Source organism: Meriones unguiculatus, chromosome 7 (assembly GCF_030254825.1).
Source record: "Meriones unguiculatus strain TT.TT164.6M chromosome 7, Bangor_MerUng_6.1, whole genome shotgun sequence".
NCBI lineage: Eukaryota > Metazoa > Chordata > Mammalia > Rodentia > Muridae > Meriones > Meriones unguiculatus.
This window is the reverse complement of record NC_083355.1, coordinates 91,415,864-91,433,843: the sequence shown is the minus strand read 5'-3', so window position 1 is coordinate 91,433,843 and position 17,980 is coordinate 91,415,864. Positions and strand designations below refer to the sequence as shown.

The 17,980-nt window shown below is 39.5% G+C and overlaps 1 protein-coding gene across 11 annotated transcripts in view; it reads right to left on the bottom strand.

Annotated features, from left to right (window-relative positions):
* Nucleotides 1–17,878, bottom strand: part of Lin52 (lin-52 DREAM MuvB core complex component) — an 87,676-nt gene extending 69,798 nt beyond the window's left edge. For 2 of the 11 annotated variants that reach the window (XM_021634180.2, XM_060387858.1), the window contains exons 1-5: nt 17,524–17,717; nt 12,677–12,751; nt 10,758–10,795; nt 8,741–8,807; nt 6,016–6,099 (exon numbers count right to left, since the gene is read on the bottom strand). In XM_021634180.2, coding sequence (XP_021489855.1) covers nt 6,016–6,099; nt 8,741–8,807; nt 10,758–10,795; nt 12,677–12,751; nt 17,524–17,554 — 295 coding nt within the window. In that variant the 5' untranslated portion in view covers nt 17,555–17,717. Of the gene's footprint in view, nt 1–5,898; nt 5,920–6,015; nt 6,100–8,740; nt 8,808–10,757; nt 10,796–12,676; nt 12,752–17,523; nt 17,737–17,801 lie in introns of those variants that run through there. The other 9 variants (XM_060387853.1, XM_060387854.1, XM_060387855.1 and 6 more) reach the window with 9 other exon arrangements.
* Between the last annotated feature and the right edge of the window lie 102 nt (nt 17,879–17,980).

Below are 17,980 nucleotides of genomic sequence, written 5' to 3'. Positions count from 1 at the left end.
GGCAAATACAAATCCAAACCACAAGGAACCTTATACCACAGGACAGTTGTAACTATTTTGAAAGGACAATAATGAGTATTAGTATAAACTCCTCCACTGCTGGTGGAAGCGTAAAATGGGTCAGCCAGCTTGGAAAACAGATACAGTGCTCCCATATGACCCTAGTTATACACACAAGAGAACAAAAATACAACAGCAGCATTATCAATCTAGTCAAATAGTACTAGTAACAATAAAATGCCTTTTGATTGGTGATGCAATGTGATATACCTATCCAAAGGAATATTATTTGGCCATGCAAAAGGGATTGATACATGCTATAACACAGATGAACACTGAAAACACTATTTTGGCAAAAGAATTCAGGGCTGGAGGGACTTACATAAGTTAGCAGTAGACCACTTGCCTAGCAAGATACAGGCTTTGGGTCTGATGCCCAGCACTTCAAATAAGAGACAATGAAAAGAGAAAGAAAAGGAAAGAGAGAAAGAGAGAGAGAGAGACTGCAGACATGGACACTACATACTACATGATTCCAAACTAGGCACATCCATACTGAAATTAAACAGATTAGCAATGGCTGAGCCCCTGGGAGCCTGAGGAGAAATGAGGATTAGGGCAAATGGGCCCAGGGTTTAGAGATGGTGATGAAAATGTCCTAGAATCAACTATGTTACAGACAGGATTGTTTGGTATAAATAGGTGAATTACAGGCAATATGAACTGCAACTCAATAAAGCTGGTACTATATCAACAAAACTCCCAAATTCATCAGTCTCAGGCCTAGCTTTTATGTGCAAAGAAATGATCCTTAGTTTTCCAAATTTTTACAACCTATTTTTAATTCTTTCCAAGCCAACCAATAAGTAGGTCATTTTGTATGACTGCTACAAAACTTGTCACCTTTAGAAACAACAACAACAAAAAAAAATCAGCAAAGTGTAAAAACTGCAAAGATTCAGTAGCAGGATTTACAGCAACTACATAGGTCTTGGAAACAAGGGCAGCAGCCGCCTGTTGACATTTACAGGACTAAGTCAGCCTCAGGCCCACGTCATGATCAGGCACAGTTCAAGCAGATGCAGCCAAACAATTAACACGCTTCATGTTACCAGAAGAAACTCTCACAGGAGCTTCAGACATCCTTTCACCGCTACATCAGCAATTACCTAACACTAGAGGATTTTTGGAAGCCTTCATCCTTTCAGCTCTAAGCCAGAGCTTCATTAGAATCCATGGGTCATTCCATCTAAGGGCATCAATAACTGACCATCCCTTCATTCCACCAGGAAAAGTTTACACACTGCAAATTTGCTATTTTGTCAGCTGGTCCACAGACTGCAAAGGCAACTTCAAAAAATGAATTTTATTTTGAAAAGTTACATTTAATCCAAGAGCTCAAACAAACATAACAAATGTCAAAGAATGGGAAAAGTGCCTTAAAAATGAAACAAATCTATAAAAAGGAGTTCTTGCATTCTATCACCTGTACACCAAAAGGCTCATCTGACATATAACCATATACCAAACCAAAGGGGAAGGCTCATCTTCCAAAAGATACAATGTAGCTACTATCAGCACTAGAACTGGCTTGTTACTCCTACAGTAACATTTAACAATATTGCGAAAAGACAATCATGTTTCAAGGCTAAATATTTTTTGTGTTTTTTTCATCTCATCATCTTTATCAGGGCAGATATTTGCATGAAAACAGTGTCACTGGTCCTCTGGGGTTCACCAGTTCCTCCTGCTTATTTTTCACCCATGTCATTCTTTCAATTAATGGAAGAAAGAATACTGAGACATCAGAACACCAGATTAAGGTGTCAAATGAAAGACAACCCCTAGAGTAGATGAATAATTTAAGGGACAAAAAAAAAGGGCTTTTTATGCAAATACACCATACACTCTGAAGGAAAGAGACTGTATCCAAGAAGTCTGATAGAGTATCAATGTAATCCTTTCCATTTCTGACTTCAAGTATTTTCTTACCTCAACTAAAAAAAAAAAAGTTCACTGATTAAGAATTAGGTGACTGTAACTAACCCCAGTCCCAACAGTTCTTAGAAATACAAATACTCGGCAGTAAAGACGGCTCGGTGGGTAAGAAAATTCACTACTGAACCTAATAACCCGGCTTCGATTCCCGGGAGCCCACGGACGGAAAGACAGTCAGTCAGCTTTCCCAAGCTGCTCTCCGACTGCTGCGCCAATGTGTACACTAATGTGTGTCTGCACTTAACTTACCCACCGCCAAAGTGCATAAAATATCAATATTGAAAGTGCACAGTTTGCGGCTGGAGAGATGGCTCAACACTCAAGAGCACTGGCTGCTCTTCCAGAGGACCCGGGGTTCAATTCCCAGCAGCCACATGGCAGCTCACAACTGTTTGTAACTTCAGTTCGGAGGATCCAACACCCTCACACAGACATACAAGCAGTCAAAATGTCAATGCACATTAAAAAAAAAAATCATTAAAAAAGAAAGTGTACAATTTAATGTGAAGCCCCACAGCTTCCGTTCTATATGCATATTCTAACTGTACAGAAATTCATTGAATTGAATTAGAGTCTGGTTAATTTTGGGGCATGAAATTTTTATTTACTTGCAAGGTTTTGTTTTGTTTTGTTTTTTGAGACAGGACTTTTCTAATCACTGGCTGTGCTGGAACTCTCTATTTAGACCAGGCAGGCCTTGAACTCATAGCAACCCACCTGTCTCTGCCTCCCAAATGCTGAGATTAAATGCTTGCACTATTATTTGCAGGTTTCTTTTAATAATAAAAATTTAAAAACTTAAAATATATTAAAAATAGTTAGCAGTAATAATATTTTAATTGTAGAAATTTAAAAAGATTTATTTATTTATCTATCCATCCATCCATTTATTTGTTCGTTCATTCATTCATTCATTCGTTCATTGTGTAAATGCTCTGTTCACATGTATACCAGAGGGAATCATATTCCATTACAGATGGTTGTGAGCCACCATGTGGTTGCTGGGAATTGAACCTAGGACCTCCGGAAGAGCAGTCATTGCTCTTAACTACTGAGCCATCTCTCCAGCCCAAATTGTGGATTTTTATATTGTGGGAATCCATTAAAATAGACTTCATTGAGCCTTGGCTGTCCTAGACTCACTTTGTAGACCAGGCTGGCCTCGAACTCACAGAGCTCTGCCTGCCTCTGCCTCCCAGAGTGCTGGGATTACAGGTGTGTGCCACCGCACCTGGCTTGGGAATAAACTCATTATTCTGAAAACTGTTAAGTAAAATGAACCATTTACCCTGTAATTCTAAAAGGAACAACTTTTGAGGTCATCAAATAGTTGGTCACTTGTTCTTTATAATAAAGTTCTAAATAAGAAGCGATGACAAAATAAGATTATCACAATCTTACAACCTTTAATAAAATCATGGAACTTGACAGTAATTCAAAGGCTGCGACTGCGGGTAAAACGCTAGTGGAGAATAGACAGGCTGTAGTGCAGCTACTTGGGATATTGAGGCAGAAAAATCATTTGAGCCATGAGTTTTAGACCACCCAGAAAAACATGCTAAGATACCTTCTCCCCACTCCTTCTACATGGAAGAGTTGCCAAGATAGCCCAGGCTGGTCTGGAACTCACTATATGACCCAGAGGGCTGACCTCAAACTCATAATCCTTCTGCCTCAGACTCCCAAAAGTTCGATGACAGGTGTGTACCACCATGTAATATTCCTTTAAAAAATAAGGATAATGGAAATGTGGTTACAGTGTTTTTAAAGCCTTATCTTCTGGAAACATAAATGAAGTTATTTGGCACTAGTGGTAATACAGTGCACTGGGCTAGCATCAGAATGACCATGATACTGTGAGAGGCTACTCATAATGAGACCAAACTGGACATATGCTAATTACAAAAACTGAGTTATGGATATATGATCTTTTTATTCTGTTCTCCACTTTAGTTTGTTTGGGTTTTTGGTAATAAAATGTGGGGAAATCTTTTCTCAGCAGATAATGATTAGATAGAATTAAGCAATTTCAGCTGCTACAACTAGAGATGGTACAGTTGGTAGCAGCATCTTCTTGACATGACAAGCATAAAGTTTACTGCCATTAAAATGGCACAGATAAGGCAATGATTATAGAAACAAGAAAGGAGTTCTATGAATTCAACAACCACAAATCTGCCTTCTCATTATAAACCCTGGGCAGCCATAACACACTTAGCATTAATTAATTCTGCCAAGACATAAACTTCACTGCTTGAGAACAAGGTTCCAATCACTGTACTGACAATAACTACATCTTCTTTCATTTACCAAGTGAGAATTTTCTGTAAAATCTAACTAATGAATGTCATATGAAAAGAGACAGTATATAAAGAAATTATCTTTAAAATTTCTTTGGTTTCTTGAAACAGGACCTTGCTATGTAACCAACACTGGCCTCAAACTCATGATTTCACTGTCTCAGCACCCTGAGTGCTGTGGTTATTTGTATAGGCATGCACCATCATACTCAATTAAACTTTGTTTTCTAAAGTAAAAGCATAAATCAAACATAGTACATAATACATAGCACGTGAGTACTTTAATACTGAGGGAAATTATCAGCCCAAAGAATTACATTTTTGTTGTTGTTTTGGATTTTGAAACAGAGACCCACAATATTGCTTTGATTAGGCTCAAATTCAAAGATCCTCCGATCTCTACTTTCTGAGTACTGGGATTAAAGGTATGAGCCACGATGTCAGCATCCAAAGAAATATTTTTAAAACAACAGGCATATGGACACAAATGAGAAATTTTTTTAAAATGTTTTACATACAATTGATTGTGTGTGTGTGTGTGCGTGCGTGCGCGCGTGTGTGTTGAGCTTGGGTCATCAGACTTGGTAGCAAGCATTTTACCCACTGAGCCATCTTGTGAACTAAAGCACCACTCACAGAAAGCAGTTGTGTTCTTAGACTGCCATATATCTGTTTCTTTAGGAAACCAACGCTTCTAGCTATATACTAACTGATTAACTTAACAAACACCTGTGATTAACTAAACTAGTACCTAACAAAAATCACAAGTTTGACTATTAGTTTGCATTTCTTAATTATTCTAAACAGTTTGTAATAGTAGCTTTCAAAAGGACTAGAACTTCACATTGGATTGTAAGAATTACATAAGTACAATGCCTGAGTTGATACATGGTATGCTGTAGCCAAAATATAATCCTAATTTTGTATCCATATGCAAAGGATCTATACCAATGTAACAAATTATAACCTTAATCTTGTATCAATATACAAAGATCTGTAAGAGTAGATTCAATAACCTACCCTTTTTTCCTATTCTTATATTATTTCTATATCTCTCTAGTTGCTGGTGATCTTTAACAGATCAAGCCCTCTCAACTGTGTCTGCACCCAGGACTCAGGCCTGGTGCCTCAGAGCGCTCAAGCTATCACCAAAGGACTGGCTCGGACACAGAAGTCTCTCCCAGCACCTTTCTTTTGGAACACCGAGAAAAGACACTCTTCCTTCCTTTGGGAATCATGAGATTCAAAATCGCAAACTGGATCTCTTTCTGCTCACCTTCCCTAGTGCTGGCAAAATGCTACTGGCAGCAGCAAGACTCGAACACTAATGACATGAGTAAAGTGCAATCTAGACAGACAAAAGCAAGAATAAGAATACACTCCACTAACATCATTAAGGGCCACAGATTTATTTGTACCCCTGGATTTTTAACATACTAATTGAACTGATAAAGTCCCTCTTTAGATTGAGCTCGTTTAGCTGATGTCCTATCACTTTTAACCAAAAGATGTGTACTGCACAAAGAATTTTTATCTATTAAGTGCAGTCAACATTCTAGTACATTCAGTCATAAAAGTACAAAGTCAGCTGAGTTCTTACCTTCAGATGGCTTGTCTTTGCCTTAGTAAAAGGAAAATTATATTTTCATGAGTTATAACTAGAACTCATAACAGAATGTACACACGTAACCCTGTATAAAATTAACTGGGTACTCACACTCATCCAACCCCAGCTGATAGGCCAGGTTCTGTAGGCCCCGTACCTTCTCCATCAGATTAGCTGTGGTGAGGCTCCCCAGTTCTAAAACAGAAGAGTTTATTTTAATATCACTTCTTTCCACTGGTCTCTAGTAACAACTGATTTGAGTTGACTGTTCTTGTAATAAACTATTTCAAGTTGGGCTGGGCACTGCTGAATGTCAGAACACTGGCCTAGCACACAGGAAGTCCTGGACCTGATTACCAGCAGTAAGAGGGTAGGGAGGATTTCAAGTTTAATCCCTAACTGAATAAACAGAACCTTATTTCATCTCCTCCCATTTTACATACTCTTCAGCAAAATCAGTGAGGCTTTCTGCTACTGCAAAAACACCTCGGCATTATACTCAACAATTTAACTGGGGTTTAAAAACATTTTTATTTTTGAATTGATTTAGTGTGTGTATGTGCACACTATATGCAGGTCAGAGAACAAGCTGAAGGAGTCAATTCTCTCCTTCTGTCTTGTGGGTTCCAGAGAGCCAACTCAGCTCCTCAGGGTTGGTGATAAGCGCCTTTAAGGCTGAGTTACCTCATCTGCCCAAGTGTTTTAGTTCAAGGATCTGTTTATAACACTCACTTTTGCCCATCACACAAAATGAATAAACCACTAAAATATGAAGCCTTGAGAAAACCTTGCAGACACATCTTGGCCATGTAAAACAAATGTCTCCATTTATAAGTACCATGACTTCAACTATATTTAACACCAAATAACAGCAACAAAATACTGTTCACCATGTCCCCAACTATAGAAAACAAAAACTAAATATAAACCCAAACTTTCCCTTCCAATCCAATATTTGCTTATTTTATTTACAATTAATTATATTTACTTAAAATAAAAGGTATTCCCCAGATTTTCATTTGACAGCACCTAATTTCTTGTTTAAACTAGAGGTCAGTTTACACAAAATGTAACACTATGTGAACTCTCGCTAAACAGTTAAAGTTTTCTTAGGAAATACATGCTTATCATTTATTACGTAAATACCTTTAGAGTATCAGGACAGCGAGTTTGAGATGCCTCAGACAATCTTTCCGTGGGTTGGGGAGGAAATGGGCATTTAAACACGCAGACAGTGAACTACTGAAACCACATAACAAAGTTCTGGTCTTCCACTCATTCTGCAGTCTTACCTGCATCGAGCAGCTGCGACTCTCTTGACAGGCTCAGCTGCTGAAATAGCTTAAGAATCCCTGACCTTGACCTCAATTTCAGTCTATTACTTTACCACCACAATTTTTTTTTTGTAATTTACTTGTTTATTTATTTATTTTGGTTTTCCGAGACAGGGTTTCTCTGTGTAGCCCTGGCTGTACTGGAGCTCACTCTGTAGAGCAGGCTGACCTCAGACTCAGAGAGATCCACCTGCCTCTGCCTCTGGAGTGCTGTGATTAAAGGCGTGAGCCGCCATCGCCTGGCTACCATCACAATTCTTAACACTGTAGGAATGATGTTTTTAAAAAGAGCAAAATCATAAAATTAATGATTTTTTAAATTTAAGTTTCCATTAAGACTGGATTCCAAATCATTTATCAAGCAACAGTATTCACTGCTCATAGAATTCTTGATGAAATAAAGTGAAAGGATAGAAAGAAAAAAAAGATGAGTCTTAACCCACTAATGCCGTGGATCTCAACCATCCTAACGCTATGACTCTTTAATACAGTTCCTCATGTTGTGGTGACCCCCAACCATAAGATTATTTTTGTTGCTACTTCATAACTGTAATTTTGCTACTGTTAGGAATTGTATCAGATATTCTGATGTGCAGAATATTTGATATGCGACCCCTGTGAAAGAGCAGTTTAAATCCCAAAGGAATCTTGACCCACATGTTGAGAACTGCTGCACTAAGGAGCTGCTATTTAATAGTATTTAAATATTTAAAGTACTTAATATATTTAATATAATTAAAAGGACAATATATGCCTTTAAATCTTTTAAGTAAGGAACTTCTCTTATAGTGGAGACTAGACTTTAAAAGATCAAAAATTTTAAATTTATAAACTTATAAATACTGGCCATTTTATCTCCAAACCTTGGTTATTTATCATACCTAACAGGGCCTTCACGATTCAGGAAGAAATTTATGTAAGGGATTTTTTTGTCCACTGTAAGCATTATACATAATTAAGTTAATATTAAAAAGAATAAAAGTGAAGGAATTCACAGTGACTCATTCTTGAATGGGCTGGATTTCTACACACGCAAAAATAGAGGCAAGCATTCCAGCCGGACGTGAAGAACTAATATAAGACAGCGAAGTAGGCAGTGTGAAGCCGAGAACAGTGTAAGGGAGCTGTGACAGAGAGACTGCAGTGCTTTGTGGAAGGACGAACATATAAGAGCAAAAGTTAGAGGACAGCCAAGCTTGGTGGCTGCTAATAGTCCCAGATACTTAAGAGGTTAGTACACAAGAACTGGTTGAGCTCATGAGCTCAGAGACCAAACTGAGCAACAGAATGAGACACAGTTAAAAACAAGCTGGACAGTTGTGATGGCACACACCTTTAATCCTTTAACCCCAGCACTCAGGAAGAGGTAAGCGGATCTCTGAGTTTGAGACCGGCCTGGTCTACGGCGTTTTAGGACAGCCAGGGTTCCACAGAGAAAACCTGTCTCAAAAAACCAAACCAAACCAAAAAAAACAAAGACAGTAGAGAGCAGCATCACACACCTTTCAACATATCGATGTCATCGCGTTCTATTTCGGCCATCCATTTAGGCGGAGAGCTGGTGATGGGCTGTCAGAAAACAAGAGTACATCCATTCAGGTACAGTCTTCTAAGAATGCAGTCACACAGCCTTCAGACTGTTCAAAGATCCTGGCAGACGGGAGATGGCAGGCAAGAGCACTGACTGTTCTTCCAGAGAACCCACTGATTCTCAGCACCCACAACCATCCGCAACCTCAGTCACAGGGGATCTTGAACACCAGGCACAAATATGGTACACAGACAAAATGCAGGCAAAATACCCAGACATAAAACAAGTAAATAAATAAAATTTTAAAAACTGGGTGTGTAGGTTCAGTTTTGACTTCAAAAAGTCATTTTACAAAATACTTTTGCCCAATTATAAAGTTGGTCTCAGAACGGCAGTTTCGGATTAATTTTGGCGCAGTTACTATTACTGTTTCATGCATCAGTTAGTTCACTAATGAAATTACTTAAAATTCTTTCTTATGATAGACTCCAACTGAACTGTTTGGAACAACAATCAGTAATAGTTTCTGACAGAAAGTAGAATAAAACTCAACTCGAATAAAATGGTCATCGCTTGAAATGTGATCATTAATTTTTTTTTTCATTTATTTCTCTGTGTGGTGGGAGGGTGGGAATAGAACATGCGTGTGCCATAAGCAGATACGTGGACGTCAGAGGGTAACTTGTGCGAGTTAGTTCTCCCACATGTACGTCCTAGGTCATCAGGCTTAACAGTAAACGTGTTTACCTACTGAGCCACTTCACCAGCCAGATTTCGTTGTATTATAGAAGTTTTTGGAAATTTTCAATATTTTATGGGTCTTCACATTTCTATAAGTAAACCTAAAATTATGAAAGCCCATTTGTAATATCAGTAGTAGCTTTAAAAATCGAGTTGCATAAGAGAATCACCTACATAGCTCTAAAAATAATGTTAATGGACATAGTTAGATAAACTGCAATCCAAGTAAAACCTGAGGCAAAAAAAAAAAAAAAAAAAACCAAACAAGTTCAAGGTCAGCTTGGATTACTATAGTGGTTTGATGGGAACATCCCCTATAAGCATATATGCTTGAATACTTGGTCCCTCATTAGTGGAACTGTTTGGGAAGGATTAGGAGGTATGTCTTGCTGGAGAAAATGTGTCACTCAAGGTTTGCTCTGACGTTTCAAAGGCCCATGCCAGGTCTCACTCTCCCATCTGCCTGGTGCTTGTGGATACGATGTAAGCTCTCAGCTACTGCTCCATGCCTGCCTGTTGCCATGCTCCCCACCCCGGCATGATGATATCTGAAACTGTACGCAAACCCCCAATTCAATGATTTCTTTTATAAGTTTTCTTGGTCATGGTGTCTCTTCATAGCAATATAACAGTGACTAAGAAGCCACATGATGAGATCATCTCCCCCGCTCACCCCTACGCAAAACCCAAATCCTGGCCATTAAGAGGGACTATGAGAAAAAACAGAGCTACGGATTAAAAAAACAAAAAGAAATAACTTTGAAAAGCTTTGCAGCTACGTACAATTCTGCCGTGCAGACTAGGTTAAGGAAACATAACCTTGGGCCAGAGTGATGGTTCAGCAGGTAAGTGGGCTTGTTGCCAAACCTGATGACCTGAATTAAAACTCCAGGAGCCACATACTAAAGACAGAGAACCAACTTCCACATAAACTTTTTAAAAAGTTTCAAAATTATAGTTAGGGTAAACAGAACACCAATGTAACACCAAATATTTCAACTGCTTAACCATAAAGCCTGTGAGCTGAGAAAAGAAACTAACAGACAAGGGTCAGAATGTCAAAATAAAGCATTTAAACGGAGGAAGGGATTATCAGCAGTTAACAATATGATAATATAAATATATTTAAAGGTCTACAATCAAAAAATGACTAGAGGACTATGCCATTAGTCTTGAATATAAAAATTTGAGCTTTTTATCAAAGGGCAAATTTTGGATAACCTTCTGTAGACAAAGCTATTACTCACACTTTTGAAAGAAGCTGCAAATTCAGCAACACCTGGTACTAGAAAAGAAAAAAAAATGTTATTCATGCAAGAAACATGAGGCACAGGCACAGAGAATTCAAATAATAAAACACAAAGTCTTGCCAGGGTTTGGGGGGCGAAGGGGTGTCAAGGGAGTAATAATGGTGGATGCCTTTAATCCCAGCACTTGGGAGGCAGAGGCAAGGAATCTCTGTGAGTTGGAGGCCAGCCTGGTCTACAGAGGGAGTCCAAGACAGCTCTGTTACACAGAGTAACCCTATCTCAAAACTAAATGAATGAATGAATGAATGAATGAATGAATGACAGAAGCAAGCAAACAAACCAAAAATCTAAAATATGAAAGTCTTGCCTTCAAGGATCTTACAATCTAGAAGAGGACAAAGCACAGATCAATAACATTCTTTTAAGTATTTTGGATAAATGTCAGGTGCTAGAGGAAGACAAAAAGACAGAACTCTAAATCAAAATGACAGAAGTGGCTTCTCTGAGAAACCAATGTGTTCTGCTTTAAAGGACCAGGATTTGGCCTAGAGAACAGTGAACAATTTCTCATCAGGAAGTTTAACCTTCCTTTCTACACCAACGATAGGTAGAGTGCTCTTCTACCAGACCTTGGGTTTGATCCCCAGGGCAACAAATAAATAAGTAAATAAATAAAAATAAGCAAACTAAACATTCTTTTCAGTTGTCTTGTTTGGCTTATCAAATTATTTACTCAAATGTCTCATAGATAGTATCACACTGAAAAGCAAAAAAAGCAACAATTACATATGTAAAGTGAAATAATGTTCAGTTCTATTAATTAGGAAATATAAGCTAGGGCTCAGTGGGGAAAGGCACAAGCCCAAAACCCTAAACTGTAGATTCCCAGGTTTATGGTAAAAGGGCAAAAACAAGCTCTCCTCTGACATCCATATGTACATCATAGCACATGGGTGCCTCTCCCTCACCCTAATAAATACATGAATATCATTTAATTAAAAAAAAATGAAATCTAAACATAATAATGAGCAATAATGATGAGAAAACAGAGCAGTTATCCTCTTCTACATACAGGACATACATTCAAGGATACTTGTTGATTTATGAAATAAAAATTAGGTAACTTAGGTTTCCAAATAGAATGTAAATATAGAAAACTAGAGGGCTGGAGAAATGGCTCAGAGGTTATGAGCACTGGCTGTTCTTGCAAAGGTCCTGAGTTTAATTCCCAGCAACCACATGGTGACTCACAACCATCTATAGAGATCTGGTGCCCTCTTCTGGCATGCAGTTACACATGAAGGCAGAACATTGTATATATAATAACTAAATAAATCTTAAAAAAAAAAAAAAAGATTCCAGAATCCTTAAAAAAAAAAAAAAGAAACTAAAATATACAGAATATACCTACTCATTATAGAATATTTAAAAGAACAAAGTAGACCTACAAAGATCAACATGGAAAGATTCATCAAATTACTAGCTTATACAAATTAGGCTGAAGTCTCTATACAAGTGACTTCATCATTATGAAAGACAAACTCTTGTGTGTGTAAAATACATATACATATATATATGCTTATCTATAAGCATAAAAGTCCAAACCAGTCTGAACAAAATTACTAACAGTATTTAACTTTATAAGAGTGATGAAAAGATGAAGAAACAGTTTGTGCATCTCAGTATAATCTGAAATTATTACAGATGGAGTTTTAAAACTGTAATTCTTGTTTAAAAGCTCCTTATCACCCCATCTCACAATGTTCTGAAAAATTAAACCACACATCAACCTCTTCTCTCTGAAATGAATTAAAAAACTTTAGTCATCATAGATACATGATAACACTTCAAAACTCTCCTAAGGAAGCACTGACTCTCCCGCATTCCATTCTAATATGAGAAAAGTAAAAACTTACATTGTTCCGGCCAAAGATCTGGGGAAGCACGGTCAAGTTTCTCAAAGCTTAGCAAAGATGCTTCCAAATCAGTCCCTAGAGCACCAAGATGAGATGAGAAACACATTTATATTTTATTATTATTTCAGTCTCAAAGAACATAGCCTGAAACACTCAATTAGAAGTTTAGAGGTCTGAATTACTGATACTATTAGGACACAACGTAGTACCAATAAATTTGATTCTCCCTCATCAAAACTCAGACTTCCACTCTATTAAAAAGGAGTATTTAAGAAAGTTAGGTCTCCGTGGTTAAGAGCGCTGACCATTCTTTCAGAGGACCCAGGTTCAATTTCCAGCACATCATGGAAGCTCACAACTGTCTATAATTCCAGATAGAACACATGTAGTACAGAGACATACATGCAAGCAAAATACCCATACCCATAAAATTTTTGAAAAGAAAATTAAGGACTGCTTAGAAAAATGAGTATTAGCTGGACATGGGGATTCAATCTGTAATCCCAGCATTTGGGAGACTAAGGTAGGATCGCTAAGAGTTCCAGGCCAGCCCAGACTGTACAGCAACAGCCCTTGTAAAAAGTATCAGCAAATCCACTTGTGTTTCTCCTACTCTTCAACTTTCCTCTGGTTACAATCAGCTAAGTGTCACAGCTCTCAGGAAAGAGAATCTCTATAAGACTGTAGGTCATTGTCTTCTGCTTTGATAAGCATTTCAAACAATCTTCTTGTACTATCAGTTTCTACCTTAGGCCCATACTCAAAAAGCAAGCTTGCTCTAGAATTTTCTACTTTTTGGTTTTTTAAAAGAACACTTAGGCGCCAGGCTTGTTGGTACACGCTTTTAATCCCAGCACTCAGGAAGCAGAGGCAGGGGGATCTCTGTGAGTTCAAGGCCAGCCTGGTCTACAGAGTGATCTCTAGGAGAGCCAGGGTTACATAATGAAATCCTGTCCTGTAAAACAAGTAAACATCTGGGAACCGTGGTGCATGCCTATAATCCCAGCACTCTGGGAGGCAGAGGCAGGGGGATCTCTGTGAACCTGAGACCAGCCTGGTCTACAGAGTGCATTCAGGACAGCCAAGGCTACACAAAGAATCCATGTCTCAACAAAAAGAACAAGTAAATGTGTGTGTGTGTGTGTGCATGTGCATGTGGTTGATATATGGGTGTAATGAGTGTATGAGCAGGTGTATGACTTATAAGGCCAGAAAGGATGCTTAAGTGTCTTTGTTTCACTTTCAGGTTATTGTCTTGAGACAGTCTCTAGCTAAACCAGAAGCTAGCTAGACTGGCTAGCCAGGAAGCTCTGAGGATCCAGCTGTTTCTGTGTGTCCCTCCCCCTTCCAACAATGCTGGCATTACTGGCACACTGCAACCATGCTTGTTTTTTTGTTTTTGTTTTATTTTTTATGTGAATGCCTGAGATTTAAACTCAGGTCCTCCTATTTGCAGAGCAAGCATGCTTATCTACTGTGTCATCTCCCCAATCTCTACATTCTTCTGAAAGGAATGATTTTTAGTAAGGGAGTCTAACTCCATGATGGGCTTCAAGAGTGGCCTTAGACTGAACAAGCATGAATTTCTATATCTTGGAACATGAAACTATAGTCCATAGAAACCAGATACAATAACTTAATAACCTCCCTGAAAACCAGAAATAATTTAGGTAAGTCCCCAAGCATTTGACCCATCAAATTAAAGGTCAGTTAAAAAAAAACAAAAACCTTTGTCTAGTAATTCAAAATGATTCTTTGTTACTGGACACTCCATAAAGTCCTCCAACCACAGAACCAATCATAAGCTGACCCCCACCCCCTAGATCAGCACCAACCAATCAAAGAAAAGATTACCTAATCACACTAGGGAACTCCCCTAACTGCTTTTAAATTAAGCCTGCTTGCTCACTTCAGGGTTGCCATTCTATCGAACGATGGCTCCAGCATGCTGAAAATATCTGCAGAATAAATGCTCCTTGCTTTTGCATACTACCTGAATCTCAGGTCTTCTATCAGCGATTCTGGACCTATCATTTCCTTAACCTATAAAAATCATAATTCTGTCCTTACATGCATCGTAACCACTGTTATCAAGTTTATCTATGCTAACTACTCCCACTCATTTCCCTTAGGGGACATCTCTACAGCATGTGATGCTCCTCTTCCCTGCTTTCACTCATTCTTCTCTTAGTGATTCCTTTCCATTTCCTGCACTCAGACCTTATCCTATGCTGGCTTCACTCTCTACAACTGTCACCATTATATACCAACGCCGACTACACTTCCAGTCCCGAACTTTCTCCTGAACTTCAGAATCATATGTTCAAGAGGCTACTTGATGTCTCTCTCCACTTACTTGTAGAGAAAACCTCTTAAACTTACTATAATCGAAACTACACTTTCCCAATCTTCTCCATCTCAAAGTGCATGGACCCCAATTCTTTAAAAACAAAAATCCCTTTAATTGTTTACTTTTGTTTAAACTTTTGTAAACAATTAAAGTTTAATTGTAAATTTTTCATGAGTTTAGATGTATGTGGATACAGTATTACATGAATTCTGTGTCCACCGGCCTTTGCAGCCACCATCTCTATAAGTACAACACACCTCTCCTCAGATTGTTCTGACTTTGTTTGACTCCACTGTGTTATGTTTGAATTTATACACATAAGCACATCTCTTGCCTAAGTAGAATTAAATTTCACCTTGGCATAAACACCTTCGATTTTATGCAGAGCTCCATGCTCTTTGGTTCTAGAGACCTCATTTATCTAGCAAAAATGGCCTTGCACCACAATCTTCCAGACACTGCCTTTTAAAAGTCCTGTTTCCTCCACAGGTACCAAGATAAACCCCCATTCTTAAAAACAAAACAAAACAAAACAAAACAAAAAAAAAAAAAAACCATGTCTTCCTTCATTTCCCCAACCCTACCCTTTTTTATTTTAATTTTTTTGCTGGTAAGAAAAGGACATTTTAGAGAAAAACCAAACCAAACCAAACCAAACAGCCTGAAGAATCTTTTTTGTTGTGAACACCCACAATTTCTTAAGGTATGTGAATGTGCTCAAAACTTAAGTTGCAGATGAACCTAAAACTTCAAAATCAAGAGGCCAGGCGTAGTGGTTCAGAGTTTTAATCCCAGCCTACTGGAGGCACAGGTAGGAAAGCAGAAGGATGGTGAGCTTGAGGCCAACCTGGGCTACACTGTGAGACCCTATCTCAAAAAAGAAAGGAAGAAAGGGGGAAAAAATCTGGTAACATTATTTTTTGCAAATAATCCAATTACTCTTTTCAGAACTAAAGACTGAATCTAGGGCCTTGTTTATGATAATCAAACTCTCTGGCACTGAACTATATCCTCACTTTTTATATTTCCATTTTTAGATTTATTTATGTCTGACTGTTTTGTCTGCATATTATGTGAATCACATGCATGCCTGATGCCCGTGGAGATCAGATCTAGTAGAACTGAGGGCTGTGAGACAGCATGTGGGGACTGGAAATAGAATCTGGGTCCTTTGCAAAAGCAGCAGGTGCACTTAACCACTGCGTCATCTAGTCAGCCCCATTTCCTCCCTCACTTTTTAAAATAAAACTTTCTTTATTTGAAGTTGGGCGGTAGTGGTACATGCCTTTAAAATCCCCGCACCTGGGAAGCTGGGATTCTGAGTTTGAGGCCAGCCTGGTCTATAGAGCAAGTTCCAGGGCAGCCATGGCTACACAGAAACTTTGTCGAGGAAAAAAAAAAGAAAAAGAAAAAGAAGAAAACAAACAAAACCAACCAACCAAACCCTAACTTTTTATTTGAGACATACTTTGCCTGCAATTCCCTCTGTAGCCTAGGCAAGACTGAAGCAACAATCCTCCAGCCTCAATCTCCCAAATAACTGAGATTAGAGGTCACTCACCAAAGGCCAGTTTCCCTTTTGGATAAAAGTTAACTTAAGGCCAAATGCTTTGCAGACATTAATCTAAAATCTAGGATTAAATTTATGAAATAAGACAGACTTACGATTTATAATAGGGTGTGGCCCGGGGAAATTAACAGAATAACTGTGCTGACAATGAATATACTGAGCTACTGAATAATGACAGAAAGGCAATTCCAAATACTAAAGCAGAACCGCAAGCAAAAGCATATGGGTATAACAAAACACCTAATTGCCACCTGCTGTGACCTGCACCTTAGGCGACAGATAAGCAGAACTGTTCCTGCCCTCAGCCTAAAGAAACAACACATAAAGTAGAGGAAAGACAGATTAAGGGTGAGACGCCTGCGAAACTACATGAACAAGTCTAATTTTCAATCCCTCGCAACTCAGGGTCAGGAAACCAGGTCCCCGCATCTCCCGCTGCCAGGGCAACGGTATTAAACTGAGCAGACAAGCAGGTTTCTCTCCCGGCTCGGTCCAGGGATGAACCTCAGCCCTCATGTCAGTCACCAGTCGCGGTAGGGCTTGGGAGACTAGTTCCAGCTTGGGACACAGAACCAACATTCCAAAGGGTCTGCCCGAAAGGAAAGCTCCCTTTCCCCTCAGCAGCCCCTCCTGAACTCTCAGCACCACCGATGGGCCGGGGCCACCTCCGTCCTTTTCCCCAGAAAGCGTCTCTGGTTTGTGGCCTCCCTCACCCGCCTAGTACACAGCGAGGAGACCCGGTACCAGGGCGTCCCAGGAGCCGCTGTGAAATCCCCGCTGGCTGAAAACCCGACATAGCCCAGAGAACAAAAGCGGGAGACAAAGGATCGGGGATCAAGAATAAGGCGCGAGCGTGAAAACCGTGGAAGTTCCCCAGAGAAGGAAATAAAGAGACCGCAGGCCAACAATCCACTTGCCGGCTCTTACCGTCCGTGGGAGACGCCATCTTCCTGCCCATGTCACGTGACCAACCGTCGGCGGGAAAGCGGAGATCCACAAGCCACGCCCCTAGCAGAGACAGCCTATCCTCAACTCGCGGCCCGGTCCCGTTTCCTTACCTCATAGGGTAACATCTGCCTAGTCCCACCCCGGCCAACAGCTACGCCCGCGGCGCGGTGGTTGAGGTGCAACACGGGCAAAATTCTCCAGGAGCTTTATTTACTTTTCTTAGCAAAGGGGCGGGACCTCGTGGGGGGGGCCCCTACCTGTAGCCAATCGTAGTTCCCGATCAGGGGGCGTCTTCCCTGTGTGCTTAATATGCAGTCCCAAGTCGGGGGGCGTCTCCCTGTCTCCGCCAACAAAAATAGGCTGAAGTGAGGGGGGCGGGGCGAGGACGCTTCCGCTTTTGACCAATCACCGCCTCCCAGGGCTGGGCGTGATGGGC